General features: G+C 45.4%; 1 protein-coding gene across 2 annotated transcripts in view; it reads right to left on the bottom strand.

Annotated features, from left to right (window-relative positions):
• Window positions 1-9,986: 9,986 nt before the first annotated feature.
• The window catches only part of Susd6 (sushi domain containing 6), a 128,978-nt gene continuing 121,616 nt past the window's right edge, over window positions 9,987-17,348 (bottom strand). For both annotated transcript variants that reach the window (XM_070031311.1, XM_070031301.1), the window contains exons 5-6: window positions 16,334-16,761; window positions 9,987-13,990 (exon numbers count right to left, since the gene is read on the bottom strand). In XM_070031311.1, the coding sequence (XP_069887412.1) occupies window positions 13,965-13,990; window positions 16,334-16,761 (454 nt within the window). In that variant the 3' untranslated portion in view covers window positions 9,987-13,964. The remainder of the gene's footprint in view (window positions 13,991-16,333; window positions 16,762-17,348) is intronic.

Consider the following 17,348-nt stretch of genomic DNA (forward strand, 5'->3'; position numbering starts at 1 on the left):
AGATACAGTAGTTGTCTCTTTTGCAACCTCTACCATTCTTCTATGACAAAGGGAGGGTTCAACAAGAGGTGTGGGGACAAAGATTTTACCAGACACTGAAATGCCAGGGTCTAAATCTTGAACTTCCCAGAATCCACACTGTAAGAAGTAAATTTCTTATTGTTTACCCAAAGCCAGCTGTGGTGGTGAATGCCTGTAATCTCAGCACGTGGGAGTCTGAGGTAGAAGGACTGTGATTTCAGGGCTATCCTGGACTGCAGAGTAAGTGTGAGTCCAACCTAGGCTATACAGTAAGGTCTTGTCTCATGAAAACAAAAACATAAACGGGGCTGGGAATGTGGCTTAGTGGTAGAGTGCTTGCCTATTATGCATGAACCCCAGGACAAAAACAAAAAATTAAACCAATTACCCAGTCTTAAGAGATTGTGTAGAGGTAGCTCAGTGGTAGAGCGCTTGCCTTGCATGCCTGAGGCCCTGGGTTTGATTCCTCAGCACCACATAAGCAAAAAGAAAAAAGCCGGAAGTGGCACTGTGGCTCAAGTGGTAGAGTGCTAGCCTTGAGCTGAAGAGCTGAGGGACAGTGCCCAGGCCCAGAGTTCAGGCCCCATGACCAGACCCCCCCCCCAAAAAAAAGAGATTGTGTAGAGCAACAGGAACAGACTTAAACATAGAGTTATCAGGTGAAGGGTTCATTATAATATTTTTAACTGAGGCAAATAACTGAATAAATACTCACAACCCTACAGAAAGCTTCTTGAACCACTTGAGAATATGTTACCCAATCCTCTCCAAATAGTTTAATGTGTTCCTACAAGTAAGAACATAAGCACAACACAGCCATCAAGTCAGGGAATTACCATTGACATGTTACCACCATCCATTCCCATATCCAGTTCAAGTTTTGCACTAATAATCAATCCCTTTTAGAGCCAAAGGACCCAGTTAAGACCTTTGGGCCATACTTCTCTTTCTTCTTCTTGTTCTTTAGGTCTGGAACCTTTCCTTAACCTTTTTGGAGATGGCAGGCTAGTTGTTCTGTCAAGGATCACTGTTTGGGTTTGTATGTTTTCTTTCTTTGCATGAGTAGATTTAGGTTGCATTTCTGTAGGAATGTCATGAAAGCGATACTATGGAGGTAGTCCACAATTTTGATTTGTCCCCTTGATTAAAGTGACATCTGCCAGGCTTCTCCATAAAGTTTGGCTATATGGATGCATAGTCTCATATTTTATTCAACAGATTTTTTTAACACTGTTTTCATTATTTTGATGATCAAATCATCCCTGATTTGGCCCACAGAAATCCATTTGAAAGGGGGTGTCCTTCAGACATAGACACATCATTCTTTAAATACTTTCTTGCATTAGCAGTACTGGGGTTTGAACTCAGGTCTTCACACTTGCCAGACAAACACTCTACCACTTGACCCATGACATCAGACTTTAGTATTCTTTCATTATGTTTTTCAGATAAGGTCTCCTATCTTTTCCCCAGGGCCACCCCCAAACTACAGTCTTTATAGCTCAGCTTTCCATATAGCTGAGAATACAAGTACATGCCACCATGCTCAGCACTTGAGTTATGATACAAGAAAAGACCTTCTGATAAGCCAAAGAAAATGTCTATTTTTATAAGAGAGCTTGCTTATTTTTGAATGCCTCTGATAAAATTAGAAGAATTTGGGGACTGGGAAGGTGGCTCAGTGGTAGAGTGCTTAACTCGCAGGCCCTGGGTTCAATTCCTCAGCACCATATAAGCAGAAAAAATGGAAGTGGCACTGTGGCTCAAGTGGTAGAGCACTAGCCTTGAGCTGAAGAGCTGAGGGACAGCGCCCAGGCCCAGAGTTCAGGCCCCACAAACAACGGGGGAAAAAAATAATAATTTGGCGACAAAAAAGTGCTATAGTTAGGTGTAACTGCTGTATCATTTTGTGCCCCAAGGAAAACAGAGCAAACAAACAAAGGTTAACAAATGAGGGCTGGGAATATGGCTTAGTGGTAGAGTGCTTGCCTAGCATGTATGAAGCCCTGGGTTCAATTCCTCAGGACCACATAAACAGAAAAAAGCTGGAAATGGCACTGTGACTCAAGTGGTAGAGTACTAGCCTTGAGCAAAAAGAAGCTCAGGGACAGTGCCTAGGCCCTGAGTTCGAGCCCCAGGACTGGCAAAAAAAAAAAAAAAGAAAAGAAAAGAAAAGAAAAGGTTAAGAAATGAAAGGTTAACCTGGAATCACCTAGCTGTTAGTGATGGGAACTTAGCTGCAACCAGTGAGTACCCTTGTGTTGTTGACCCCAAAGAGTGGATGAGCTGGCTTATAATGGAGACGAGCTGGCCACGGGATTTCGGATGCTGTCAGAAGACAGGGCATTGTGATTAGAAACACAAGTTGCATGTTTCAATTTGAGTAGATACTAAGACAGTTATGTATGTGGTTGAAATTGCGTATAATTGACTTTTTAGGGGGATGCCAGTACTGGAGCTTAATTTCACGACCTAGGTAGTATCCTTTAACTTTTTCTGCTCAAACCTAGCGCTCTACTACATTGAGCCATAGCTCCACTTCTGGCTTTTTGCTGGTTATTTGGGTATAAGGGTCTCATGGAGTTCCCTGTCCAAGCTGGCTTTGAGCCAAGATTCTCAGATCTCAGCCTTCTGAGTAGCTAGGATTATAGGCCTGAATCACAGTCACCTGACTTGATTCTTTTCTTTTTTAAATAAAAAAAATGGAGTTTTCTTGTTCCTATTTTTACATGTTTCCTATGTGTCTCTATAGACTGAAAAGTTCTCTTCTTTTCACCCAAGCACCCCTGTACACTTCTTTAAAACATAATTCAACCTTGACCCACAGCAAGTCTTACTTTCTCCTGAGGACTCTGCTCACCTCCCAAAGAAATTTGTTTCTCTTTATCTTCACACTCTAAGCAATTTGCCTATCTGTCATTGCAGCATTTTTTTAGTTGTGGGGCTTGAACTTGGGACCTGGGTGCTATCCTTGAGCAATTATGCTCAAGGCTAACACTCTACCACTTAGAGCAACAGCACTACTTCTGCTTTTCTGGTGGTTAATTGAAGAGAAGACTTTCTGCCCAGGCTGGCTTTGAACCACAATCTTCAGATATCAGCTACCTGAGTAGCTAGGATTACAGGCATGAACTACCAGTGCCTGGCTCATTGCAGCAGATTTAACAAGCCCTGCTGTAACCTTAAAATAGCTGTTTAATCTCTCTTCTGTATTAGTCTATAAATGCTTTGGGAGCATATAATGAGTCTTACGAATCACTATGCCCTCAAAACTTAGTACTAGGCTTTACATAATGTCAAAACAATAGTCTGTTGAACAAATTCAAAAGTGAATGAAACAATTGAAGCAAGAGTGGGAAATAGCCATCTTATTAGACAGGCTACGGCACCAAAAATCCTGCTAACGCTTTGGAGCTCAGTTGCTCAGGGCCTCAGGAGAGTAGCCCCCAAAAGTCAGGCAGCCCCACAATGAGTTTGGATTGAAGCTTAGGCCCTCCTTCACATACCTCAATCAAGTCCCTCCAGGCATACAGGCTCAGCCAGCTAGCTCCCATGCTGGAGGCTGCCAGGCTGCTGCTCCTCGGGAGGTGCTCCTGTGGGGATGTCCACACTTGCCAAATCTCCCACTATGCCCAGTCAAGTTGAGAACCATAGAATCATCTGCTCCCCCGGGCTTAGAAAGGCTAAGCTGCTCAGCCACATGGCTTGGGTCATGTCTATATTGTGAAATTTCCTGTTCTGGGGACACTAGGGTGTCAGGGGAAATCCAAAACCCTAGGCCTGTTTCCCTCCAGCGTGTGGATGAGACATTTCCCACGCCTTGCAGTGCACTTCATTCACAGGGAAGGACCCTGTGAGGTCTAGAGGCATGTTCAGAGTCAGGGAGTTCCCTGTTGAGTATCTGGAAGAGAAAAGCCCTATAGGTCTCTAAGTAGATCCTGTCTAGGGGCAAGACCTGGGAATAGAGAGGCTCTTCAGGGCATGCCTTTACTTGGCGGGTCAGGTGGAATGCAGGAATAAATACCAGACTCTTTAGAGACCTGGAACCATGTTGACCATTGAGGCTGAGCTCTGCTCCTGGTGTGTAGACATTTACTTTTAAGTGGGTTGGTGCTCTGGCTTGGAGAATTCCTAGGAGGATTTCTAGGGCAGGGCAGGTGTTGGAGAAGTTTCTGAGGGGTAGGGACCAGGAAGCCAGGGAGGAAAGTTTGAGTGTAGAAGAGGTAAGCAGCTGAGCAGTGTAGGATCGAGAGTTCAGGGTGACATGTTGGGGTTCAAATCTTAGCTGTGATCTTGGGCTGCATTGGAAGCTGTTTGTTTGTTTTACCTGGAAAATGAGGTGAATGATGCCTACCTTGCAAGAGTGCCATTTTCCTAAGACCAATGTTCCTACTGGGGGCACAACTGAGTTGTACTCTGCTATCTCTTATCTTGCAGACAGACCTGAGAGTATGTGCTTCCTGCATAGAGCATTTCCCTGTCTGGGCCAGTGGCAAGAGAGCAGGGCACATGCTTAGCTCCTGCCTTGGAGTGACCAGACCCCCCCCCCCTCCGCCCCGGCCCCTTCTCCATCCAAAGCTCAGGCAGCTGGGCCGGTCTGGACCAGGCCGAGGCACTACCTGCATGGGGCTTCTGGCACTGCTTCTGGCCAGCCAGAATAAAACTAGCAGACCTCTCAGCTCCCTCTTCTCCTGCCCTCATGAAGAATCTACCACTTCCAGTCCAGAGGACAGACACTGTCACTCCTCTGTGGGCAGCTCCCTCCACTCCAGCATCTTCTTGTTCTAAGCTTCAGATGGGCCACAGCCTTGAGGCCCAGATCTAACCTGGAGGAGGCAGGGATTAAAATGAAAGCTGTCCCCAGCCTGGGATTCATTTGCTATCTCCACTTTTCCTTCTCTAGGCTTCCTGCCCTGGCCCTTGCCTGAAGGAAGCAGCAAGGAAGCGGAGAGCTCACTGGTGTTGGAGAATGCTTGATTCTCTGCTGAAAGGCCTCTTGGAACCAGCTGGAGGCTCTGGTGACCTTGGGCCAACCCTGGGGCAATGTGCAGTGAGTGCTCTGGATGCAGAGGGGAGCTGGGTTGGAGAGGAAGATGGATCTGGACTCAAAAGTCAAGCAGAAGACTGGTCTCGGGGGTGGTAGGACCGGTTCACACACTGAACCTGGCAAGGGGCCTAGAATTTCCTCTCAGCGCTGCCACCCACTGGCCCTGTGGCTTTGCATACCAGTGTCCTCAGCTATGAAACTGGACATTCGAAAGCAATGACCAATGAGGATGTGGTTTATTGTCTTTCTTGCTCTGAACACTGAGTTGAGTCTCATGATGCGTTTCCATTGGGGAAAAAAATGAAGTCATTCAAGCTGTCTTGGTAGAGCTAGCTGTCCAGTTTGGGTGTGTGTGTTCAGCAGTTGGTTTCTATTTTGGCATCACAAGGAAACCTGTTGTGAGCAGTATTCTTTGAGGTGAATATTAAGACACTGGATTGTTATTTTAAAGGTGATGTACAGAGGGGTTACAGTTACAGAAGTCAGGTTTAGAGTACATTTCTTTTTGTACAATGTCACCCCTTCCTTCACTCTCTCCGTTTTTTCCCTCCCATACCTATCCACAAGTTGGATAGTTCATTTTTAACATAGTATCTAGTATCACTGCTGCATTTGTTCACCCTTTCTCCTTCCATTTCTGTGTAACGCCCTTTACCCTCTCAGACGGATAAACACACAAGACAAAAAGAAAACAAAAACAGCAACAAAGAAAAAACTACTTCTTTCAATTTCTTGGAGTTCATTTTGGTAAGTATTATTTTATATGGTCAATGCACATAGGCATTGCACCTTTGTGCTCCTTTCAGAATCCCTTCCTTTGGTTCCTTATTTTTAAATTCAAACTAACCTCAGATAATTTTCCCAAGAAAAATTCTCAAGACAGTATGTTTTCTTAACACTCAACTCTAAAGTATGGCGTCTCTTTATCAAATTGGAATGAAAGAAATGCTACCAGGAAATCTTTGTGAATGAGTAATTCTCTCTAAAGTACCAGAGGTAAGAGCTCCCTTTTTGGAAGCTTGCAGGCTTTGTATGCACACAGATGTGTAGGAACACACACACACACACACACACAGACACAGACACAGACATACACACAGACACACAGTGTATGGGAAAAGGAGGAATCACTGTTTTGTCTTTTTAACTCAAAGTTTAAAAATACGCTTGCTTACTCCTTACAACAAACTTGCAACTTTGCTTGCAACTCTGCACTTTAAATTGCAAAGTGAGTTAGCAAGCGTATTTTTAAAAACCAACTTCAGGAACAGAGAGCAAAAGTGAAGTAAAACAGTGTCATTTTTTTTTGTGAGGCTTGAACTCTGGGCCTGATCTCTGTCCCTCAGCTCTTCAGCTCAAGGGTACCGCTCTACCACTTGAGCCACAGTACCACTTCTGGTTTTCTAATGGTTTATTGGAGATAAGAGTCTCATGGACTTTCCTGCCCTGGCTGGCTTTGATCCATGGTCCTCAGAACTCAGCCTTTTTTTTTTCTTTTTTGTGGGTCGTTGGGCCTGAACTCTAGGCTTGGGCACTATCTGTAAGTTCTTCAGCTAAAGGCTAGCACTCTACCACTTGAACCACAGTGCCACTTCCAGTGCTTATGTGGTGCTGAGGAATCAAACCCAGGGCCTCATGCATGCAAGGCAAGTGCTCTACCACTGAGCCACCTTCCCAGCCCCATGTATGTTTTTTTGTTTTGTTTTGTTTTTGGGTCCGGTGGTGGGCCAGAACTCTGGGCCTGGGCACTGTCCCTCAGCTCTTCAGCTCAAGGCTAGTGCTCTACCACTTGAGCCACAGTGCCACTTCCGGCTTTTTCCTTTTTGCTTATGTGGTTCTGAGGAATCAAACCCAGGGCCTCATGCATGCAAGGCAAGTGCTCTACCACTGAGCCACCTTCCCAGCCCCCCCCATGTATGTTTTTAAAAAATCACATTTTTCCTAGTGCTATTGAGATTGTGAGAAAGAAAATGACCACTCTGCCAATGAATGTGTAATTTGGAATAATTTCCTGGAGGGCAATTTGAGATATATCACATCATTAAAATGGACATTTTTTAAGTTTTGTTTCCAATATCATATCCTAAGGAAAAAAGCATAAGAATTTTTGATAACCTTCATTCTTAATTACTAACATTATATAGACTTTAAAATGATGTGTGGTTGTTTTGTGAGATTGCAATAGATTGTAAAAACTACAAAATATGATGCTCTATACCTACATTTATGTTTTTCAGTCATAGTAAATTCATTTCTTCTCTTAAGAAACATCACCAAGGCCAGGCACAATGGCTCATGCCTGTAATCCCAGCTACTCAGGAGGCTGAGATCTGAGGATCATGATTCAAAAGTCAGCCCCTCTAGGAAAAGTCCTTAAGACTTTTTTTTTTTTTAATCTCCAACTAGCCAAAAAGCCAAAAGCAGAGCTATGGCTCCAATGGTAGAACACTAGCCTTGAGCACAAAAGCTCAAGGATCGCATCCAGGGCTGGCACCAAAACACAACAAAAAACCCCACCAAAACCTAAAAAACTAGTTTCACCAAACCATGCTGTCATTTTTGAAATTGCAAAATAAATGCTCTTTTTTGAGGAAAATATAAATAGGTATAGAAGAAAAGATATACCTTTTACCTACATACACATAGGTAATTTTCCTTCTGGATTATCTGAAATATGTATATATAGCTTTTGTGGACTTATAAGTATTTGTCACTAAGCTGGGCCTGGTAGCTCATGCCTGCAATCCTAGCTACTTGGGAGGCTGAGATTGTGTTTCTGAGGCCAGCCTAGGGAAAAAAAGTTAGCAAGATTCCATCTCAATCAGTAAAAATCTGGGTGCAATGGGGACACATCTGTCATCCTAGATATTCAGGAAGCATAAATAAGAGGATCGTGTTTCAGGCTAGTCTGGGCAGAAAATGAGACCCTATCAAGAAAATAAAAGCATAAAGGGCTGGGGGCGGGGGCATGATTCCAGTAGGGTCCAGAGTGCCTGCCTAACAAGCATAAGGCCCTCAGTTCAAACACCTACCTGAGATTGTTACTTCTTTGTTGTTATTTGCAGTTCTCCACTTTGCAAAATAGGAAGTGGTGGTTTGGGGGGGGGGGCAGGAGTGAGGGATTCCTTTCTCTCTCTCTCATGCACACACACACACACACACACACACACACACACACACACACACACACACACACACACAGAGCAGGAGTGAGGGATTCCTTTCTCTCTCTCATGCACGCACACACACACACACACACACACACACACACACACACACACACACAGAGCAGGAGTGAGGGATTCCTTTCTCTCTCATGCACACACACACACACACACACACACACACACACACACACACACACACACACACACACACACACACACACACACACACACACACACACACACACACACACACACACACACACACACACACAGAGCCAGCCTCTCTCCTGCTTGTATGGGACCAGCATTCCTAACCTGGGACATGAGGCTGCACTTGTGATAGCTGACAGGCTCACCTGTCACTGAAGTAGGCTTTCCTTCTCTACTTTTCTTACTGAGGAACAATGCCTGCTTCTTTGTGAGCTCATGCCTTATCATATTCTCCATCACTTAGCCATCCCTCCCCCTCCCCACCACCACACTGTGCATGGCCCACTCTTCATGAGAGCCATTTCCCTGCCTTGAAATGAGTTTTTCTTCTATTTGGAGCTCACTGGCTAGAAAACTCAGGAAGGTAGAGGGTGGTGATAACTTCTATTAGGGCCTTGGTGAGGAGAGCCTGAAAGCAGTAGCTGATGAATGGAAAATGGTCACTCTAGCAGAACTACCTGCTTTTGAACGGGATCTAGCTGTACCTGGAATGAACCATGTCTTCTCTGTAACTGTTTCAGAACACAGTGTGGGGTCTTTCCTAGTGGAGTTGCTATGCAGATACCATGAGTTTATGTACACAAAGAACTTAAGAGCTGTGCCTAGAACCAACCATTACATCAGCTATTGCTGCCATTTGCTTAAAAAAAAAAAACTCTCTTCTGCACCGCTAGCAGTGACATTCATGAGACCTTATGATGCTTTTTTCCTTTCACATCCAGACACCATACTGTTATTCTATCTTAATACCTCTCCAATCCACCAACTTCTCTCCATCCTGCTTTCACCCTAGTAGAAACCATCATAGTCTTCAGCAAGGCCAATAACTTCTTACATGGGCTTCCCTTACAATATCCCCTTGAATCCACTCTTCATAAGCAGATGCCCCCCACACTATAGTTCATAGTGAAACACTCCGCTGCAAAACACCAAGATGCTTCCTACTGCCTTAGGGTACAGTGCAAATCTCCCTGCTAGGCTGAAGAGAGTCTTCACTTTCCATCCTCCCCCCTATGACCCCCAGCTCTTTCTGAATCACTGTCCCCTAATGTAGGCTCCTGGTTGCTTCCATTGAGTTTGTACTCTACTCCACTTGCACCTGCAACAGGTAGCAATGCCACTTAAGACTCTCTGCATTGGCCCTTTGCCTCTCAACTCAGATGACATTTCAGCCAGGGGTGCTCTCTTGCAGCCTCACCCTACCTTGTATGTCCCTGATCCTCTCATCAACACACACTTGTAACTGACCTCCTAGCCAATGTGTTATTTCACGCAGGCCCAAACTACAATGTCCAGGTTACTGTAGAGTCTGAGTACAGTGGCTGGCACTTTAAGATCACCAGAACAAGCGGCAGATTTCTACTGATGATGGTGGTCACCATCTCTGTGCCCTGAACACCTCCTGGCTGATTCCTCCGTCTTGTCAGGCAGCCTCCCCCACAGTTACTGTTTCATCATTTCATGAGCTTTTGTCTACATGCACTTTTCAACACAGGGTTTCTACAAAAACTTTCTGGAAGGATCACATCTTCCACAGCTGGTTTCATAAGAATTTTTTAATTATTATTATTTAGAAATGCAGTTATATACATAGAACAATTAAAATTAAATTAAACTTTGTACAAATATTAAAATACTATCTTCACACCCACTGCAATGTACAGGATACCAAAAAATATATATATATAAAATAAAATAAAGCGAACCCAAACTGATTGAGTGACATCCTGCGCTGTCATTTCTGCACGTGTTGTTTTAATCCATGAGGCGAGTACCATTCTGCAAAGAATCCCATAGTGGTGCAACAACCAAAGGAAGCCAGGGCAGATATGGGTTCTACCACACAAACCAGGACACTCTCCCTTTCCTACTCAGCAACCCAAGAGCTTGGCCCTAGCATCCTTTCTGGCTAGCTCTGCAGCTTGGTAGAGGGCTCACCATTGGGGGCTTTGTTCAAAATTCTACTGCTTTAAACTGGAAATTAAGTAAAGCTAGTAAAGCTGAGCTAACCACCTTTCTCCTTCGAAGGAGCCAGAAATCATAGCACTCAACCCAAATATCTGACAAGCAAAATATTCTCCAAGCTCTGCAGGAGACTTGGCAGGCCCCAGGAGAGAAACCCTGGCTTTGCTGCCCTTGGCAAACACATCTGGAAATAAGCCTCGACAACTGTATGCCACTTCCTTGTTGCCCCTCTTTGCTCTTTAAGAAGAGGAAATGGGGGGAGGGAACCTCAAAATGTCTGCCCTAAATTCCATTCTCTATGCAAGGATGTTCCCAGAAACGGAGGTGACATTGTTAGGCAGGAAGCCAGTGTTTGAGCTCCAATGGGATTAAGAGGAAAAAGGCCGAGCGCCATCTATCCCTAGTCCCCATTCATAAAGCAGGAAAAGTATACCTTTGTCTTGCCATCTGGCTTCTCCACAGAAATTTAAAGCTGAGGGTGGGCGTAGGAGGGCAAGGTGAATGAGGAAGATAGTATTAAGGTGTTTTTTTTTTTTTTCTTTCAAATGGAGTGCTTGTAGAGTGTACACTGAAATGCCTTATAAAACAAAACAAAGTGGCCAGGACTCAGCCCATTTCACAGTTTATATCCAGTGAAACAGGAACACAACATACAAATGACTACTTGCTAATAAACTAAGGCATGGGAGGGACGGAAATTTTAAGTGATTTTCACCATATTCTGGCCCTTGAAAGTTGATTAAGAGTGTGACTTTAAGTCACCAAGATATAAAACCTGCATAAACAAAACCTGTGCCAAAACAAAAAAACAAAACAAAACCTACTCAAAACAACCTTTAGAAAAGTCCTTTGGTGCTGACCATCTCTTGGACAAGTCTTGTGTGGGATTCTCCTAGAGGTGAGCCCAGAAAAGCTGGGCTGTGGCTAGTTTCTTTGCTCTTGCTCCAGGTTCCTTCCCAACAGACTGCAACTTGTTACTTGTCCTGCCTCTCTAGCCAAGTCCCATCCCAAGGCATTTGTGGAGTCCGCAGCACTCTGCCAGGCATGAAGCCCCAAAGCCCCAGAAGCAGCAGCACATGGATGGTGATTAAACAAACAAAAAAACCCAAAACAAACAACAATGACAACAACAACAACTGTTTGGGGCAATGGTGGGGGTGGGGTGGGGAGGGAGGAAACAACTGCAATCTTGGGGGCTGTGGTGCCCACACTAGCCAGTGAGCCTCCTCAAAACCAGGAAAAGAGAAGGTAGTGGAGTTCATTTGTACCAACTTCTTACTCCCTCGCAGATCTACAAACCAGGGTTTGTAATCCCCAGAGCAGTTTAATAGACGGTGAGATGGGAGGAGGCACCAGGGAAAGGAAGGAGCTTCATGTAATCAAAGGCCAAGCCCATGTGGCTGAATAAACCTGAAACAAAGTGCAATCTCTTAGGGGGAAACACCCAGGTTAGAGATCGAAAAGGGTAGTAGGATTTTCCATTTTAAAACGGTTCTAGAATAGAAACCAGGTTTTGGAAGATAGGAGAATGTACATGGAAGGCTCAGCTCCCCACTTCTCCCTGCTCCCTTCTAGGAGAAAGAGGAAGGGTGCTATGAAGGTGAAAGAGAGCCATGTGTGGTAAGACAGCTGGGTCCTTGGAACTCTCCCAGATGGGCCTATGCCAGCTCCCACTAAGAAGTTGAGTCTCACATCTCTCCAGGCTTGAGTTCGACACCTTTTCTAGCCCTTTTCCTAGCCAACCATGCTTGGACTTTGGGCACAGGAGACAGGATTCCTGGATGGGGACATGTGGGAGTGGCCAGCAGGCACAGCAGGCACAGCCCTTACCCTGAGAGGAAAGAAGACAAGGGAAGCAGGAGGCCAGGATGACCAGAGAGTAAAGTGCGTTGTGAGGGTAGAGGGTGGTGGGCTGGGAGGAAACCATTCTCCTATCTTTGAGGCCACTTATACCTGGAGCTAACTCTGTTAAGTCAGGTACTGAAAATACAGTGGGCCTTTTATTTTTATTGTCCCAGAGAGGCTTTCAGGAGGAGCAGAGGTGCAGAACAGGGTCAGCTTCTAAGTTTCCCAGCCCCGCCGAGCTCAGGGACAAAAAAAGCAAAAGCAAACATTCCTTAATGCCACATCTATCTTCTGGAGATGGGAGCAGCCTGGCGAAGCTCAGCTGTCTAACCAGTTTAGCATTCAATGTGAAGCCGAAGAGGCCCATCACAGTGACTGGAACATTCCCTTATCACCACAGCTCCCCCTCTCAGGGCCTATACTCCAAGCTTCATCCTAAGGGGGCTTTGGGAACCGGATGCTAGGCACCATCAGCCTATCTCAACTAGAAAGGCTAGGGGGCTGGGAGACTGTTTCTCAGCCCATCCCTCAGGGTTCAGGGAAGACAAGGAGTGGCCTGTCAGCAACAACATGCAGAGAGGCATAGGGAAGGGCAGAAGCAGGAAAAGCAGCGATGCAGTGGGCTACTTCCTGGGCACAGTTACTAAGGCACATGACCGTGGTGAGGAGGATCCTCAGGACCGGGCTGGAGCTGCCTGCAGCCACCAGGGGACTTAGTCTGTGCCTCTCAGCCTCCCCTCCATCACCACAAACCCAGAAACAGCCTGCCTGGACTGCCAAAGCCCAGATGAGCATTTGATGGCACTTTAGCAAATCTCAGGGCACTGTAGGCAGCAAAGAAACCAGAGCTGTCTAGGATGAAGCCCAGGGGGCCTCAAGCAACTTCCCTTCATCCAGGGAACAAAAAAAACCCCAAACAAGCCAAGGCAGTCAATACTAGAAGCAGGAAGTGAGGACTTGCATATTAGGAAGACAGATATCAGACATCTTTCTCTCCCTTGAGATCTTCTGGATGCTTCTTGGAAATTCTCAACACAAATCAAGCCAGGAGCCCGCACCTGAGCTGGACATCTGGGTGCTGGGATGGCTTTGGCATAATTTTTCAAATCCACTATCCTTAGTCAAAGAAATATGCTGACAGGAGTCAGTACAGGGAAAGCCCAGGGAGTCACACTCCTGAACCTAATGAGAGCCATTTAAGACCTCTCATTCTTGGATCTGCTTCTGCAAGGGGCAGCAATGCCAGCCCCAGGTCCAACCTGTATGCAGGTGGCCAGGAGCCACTAAGGCCTGTAGAAGCAACACACCTGCATGATAGGGAAACTGAACAGGGTGGGGAAAGGCACAAGTAAACACAGCAGCACTCAGGCCCACACAGCTATGGGGGCTGCCACCAGAGAGAGCTAGCTGGAAGGGACCCAGAGGCTCAGGGGAAGGGAAGGTTCGATCCAGCACATTCAAATATGTCCCCAACAGATGGGAAGGCTGGGCCAGGCAAACAGCCAGCTTCTCTAGCTGTCTAGCAGGCAGATAGCAAGAATCTTCCTTGAGTTTCCAGCAAGGTGGCCTGCAGGCCCTCAGACAGATACAGATGGCAGCTTAGGTATCCTGGTGGGGTGACTGGAGTGGAGAAGGTGCTCCAACCCACAGGGAAAAGGAAGAAGGGCAGAGAGGATCCTCGCAAACAGGAGAGAGGCCAGCAGTAGCCCTCATGCTTCCTTCAATAGTGGAATATCTGTAGGAAGACAAAGGAAAATCACAGTGGTTACTCAAACAGCTTTCTTCCCATACTACAAGGGTCCCATAGTTTGTGTGAACAAATAAAATGTCCTAATTGGGGGCGGGGGGTGACGGCGGGGAGATGGGAAGGGGAAACAGAGGAGGAGACAAAAATGTTTGATAAGAAATGTACTTATTTACCTTGTCCATGTAATTGTAACCCCTCTGTACGGTATTTTCACACACACCAAAAAAAGTCCTAATCATACACTTCTAGCTAGTCAGTTCCCTGTCTCTTTTCCAGCCCTTTCTGGCTCATCTTTCCTACTGCCTTTGTTATAAAGCCTCAACAGTCAGCCTGGTATCCAAACTCCTTTTGGTTCCATCAACATAAATATTCCTCTTTGCTGATCCGGTCAATTCCATTTTTCTCCTAGCCTCTCCATCTCCACTATACTTAAGTTCTTCCTCCTCCTTAAAGCTAGTTGTCAGCTTTGGGATCTTGGACAAATCACATTTCTTCTCTCAGTTTGAGTCTTACGTTAATTGGTAGTATTTGCCTGTGATTCAAGCACCCAGCTTCCCTGACAGCTCAGGGATAGCCTGTTATGTACTCACTAACTTACTAACCTATGTGTCTTGTTTTCTGAATGCCTCATTATGATCCCTCCTTGATGATGATGATGATGATGATGATGATAACTATTATTATTGAGACAGAACCTCACTGTGTAACAGGTTGGCTTAAAATTCAGTGATCTTGCCTGAGTCTTCCAAAGGCTGGGATTGCAGGTGTGTGACACCATACCCACTATTCCTACATATATGCCCCAATTAACTGATTTTCCTTGCAGCAGAGTGTTTTCTGTTCCTTATTCAGTACCAAGTACAAGATGGGCTCTCAAAAATGCTTGTTCAAGCATCCTTAGCAAGTAGAAGATCAAGGCAGGAAGATCATGAACCCAGCCTAAACTACAAAATGAGGTCTTCTCTCAAAAGCAAAAACAAACCAAGGTAGTGAGTTAGCGGAGGAGGAGCAGGGCACCTCAATGGCACCTTTGAGAGACAAGGGTTGCTATATGATGTCCTTAGACATATCTGCTCATATGTGTGGCTGACCTCTCCAGGGTAGTCAGTAGCTTCCCCCATTCAAATCTGGATCAACTATTTAGTGGACCCTTTCCATGTCCTCTGACATCCCCCCCCCCAAAAAAAAAGAAAGAAAAAAAGCAAGCTGTTGACTGAAAACCATAAACATGACCTACATTCAAAAATTTCCAGCTTATAGACATGTACTTCACCCAGCACACTCAGGAGGCACAGTTTCTTCTAGGGCTCTTTTCTTAAAAGGTCTCATTAGCACAGAAAAAGCCACTGTCAGAGGGAGCTTCTAGGCTTAGTCTGCATCCTCAACTACACTGGGATTTCACTTAATTTTTTTTTTTTTCTTGGCACTACTGGGGCTTGAACTCAAGTCCTGGTGCTGTCCCTGAGCATTTTTGCTTAAGGCTACCACCATACTATTTGACCCACAGCTCCACTTCTGTTTCGGTTTTTATTTTTTAAGTAATTAACTGGAGATTAGAGTCTCATGGACGTTCTAGCCCCAGCTGGCTTCAAAGCATGACCCTCAGATCTCATCCTCCAGAATTGCTAGGATTACAGGCCTGAGCCACCACTGTCAGGAGGCAAAAAATTCAGCCATAGGGCTGGCTTGCTGCTACAAAGGAGTTAGTGTTACCTAGAGATACCATGGTAGTGCAGGGTTAAAATGCAGGTTTTAGAGTCAGAACCAGGTGGTTTCATTTCCTAGCTCTGTCATTCACCAGAAGGCAAGAGATTTGTCCTCCTTAGGCCTTAGTTCACCCATCTGTAAAGGGGACAATAGGTATTTATTATCTACACTCAGAATCATTGTGAGGTTAACTGAGAATATCAGAGTACCTGGTTTACTCTTGTTTAGAAGAAAGCAGCTATCTACTCTGGGAGACATACAGACTCCTGTTCTCTCCGTAATACAACCCCTGGTCTCCTGTCATTCCTGACTTTTCAGGAACATAAAAATTATAGCAATAGAATAGGTGCAACCCTATCCCTACCCAGCTGTCTATCTTTGGTTTAGCAAAGTCCTATGGTCATAAATAATCTCAGAGGGTACAAACTCAAAATTCATAGATGACAATAAAGTGTCCCTACTTTACCCTAAGGATGAAATCCTGTTTTGTATGCTAATAGTATGGACACTGTTATATTTTTGTTAAATATATGCGAATTACTAGAGAGCTTTATAGTCTTTTCTCACTCCCAGCAAGGACTGTGAAAAACAGCTAACAATTCAAGTTCAGCACAGACCACCTACCGTCTGTGTACTCCTCCGATGTGAGGGATAAAAGGCTTTGTATGTCACTGTTCTCAGAGTCTGCAGTGTCTTTGTGTGCGAGTCGGCTGCTCCCTGATCCAGCCACCCAGGAAGAGGTGGTTGCCTGATGCACCATCACAGCTTCTGAGCCCCGGGAGCCCCAGGCTTCACACAGTCCTGACTGGCCAGGAGTCTCATCCTCCATACTGGCAGAGGAGCAGGCCCCTTGGACTTGTAGCTGCTGGTCTCTCGGCAGGTTCCTCCCACTGGGCCCAGATCCTTCTGACAGCACGATCTGCACTCTGGGGTCAGCAGGTGGCATACAGTGACCAGAACTGCCATACACAGCCTCTTCATATGAAGGTAATGCAACTTGAACGCCATCTACCATGATGGAGACCTGGTCCCCAGATACCCCCTGGTCACGCCTGGATCAGAGGAAGAAAAGACAAAAAAAGAACCAGAATAAACACACAGATAAGTAAACACCATCAATACCATCAAAAGCTGCCAATTTTTGAGCACTTACTATATTTTTAGTTATAGCACTGTTTTTTGCTTTGTTTTTGTCAGTTGTGGGGCTTTAACTCTGGGCCTGGGAGCTGTCCCTCAGCTCTTTAGCTCAAGGCGAGCACTTTAGGAGCCACAGTGCCACTTGCACTGTGTCTCATGGACTTTCCTGCCCGGGCTGGCTTTGAACTGCAATCCTCAGATGTCAGCCTACTGAGTAGCTAGGATTACAGGCATGAGTCACCAGCATCCAGCAACTAAGTGTTTTAAACATTTATCATACTAGATCCTCATCTGAACCCACCAAAAAATTCAGAGAAGTTAAGTAAGTTGGCCACAGCCACACAACTGGTAAGACATGGGCTTGGAATTTTAATCCAGGTCTACCTACTTCCAGACACTGGTGTTCCTAACCTATGAGTACTACAGGCATCTGGACGTGTGTTCTGTGCAAATGCTAAGAACCTAGCGACCTTCAAACACAGCCATTCATTCAGCATAGCTG

Source organism: Dipodomys merriami, unplaced genomic scaffold, assembly GCF_024711535.1.
Source record: "Dipodomys merriami isolate MVZ:Mamm:240054 unplaced genomic scaffold, mDipMer1.0.p SCAF_1, whole genome shotgun sequence".
NCBI classification, from domain to species: domain Eukaryota; kingdom Metazoa; phylum Chordata; class Mammalia; order Rodentia; family Heteromyidae; genus Dipodomys; species Dipodomys merriami.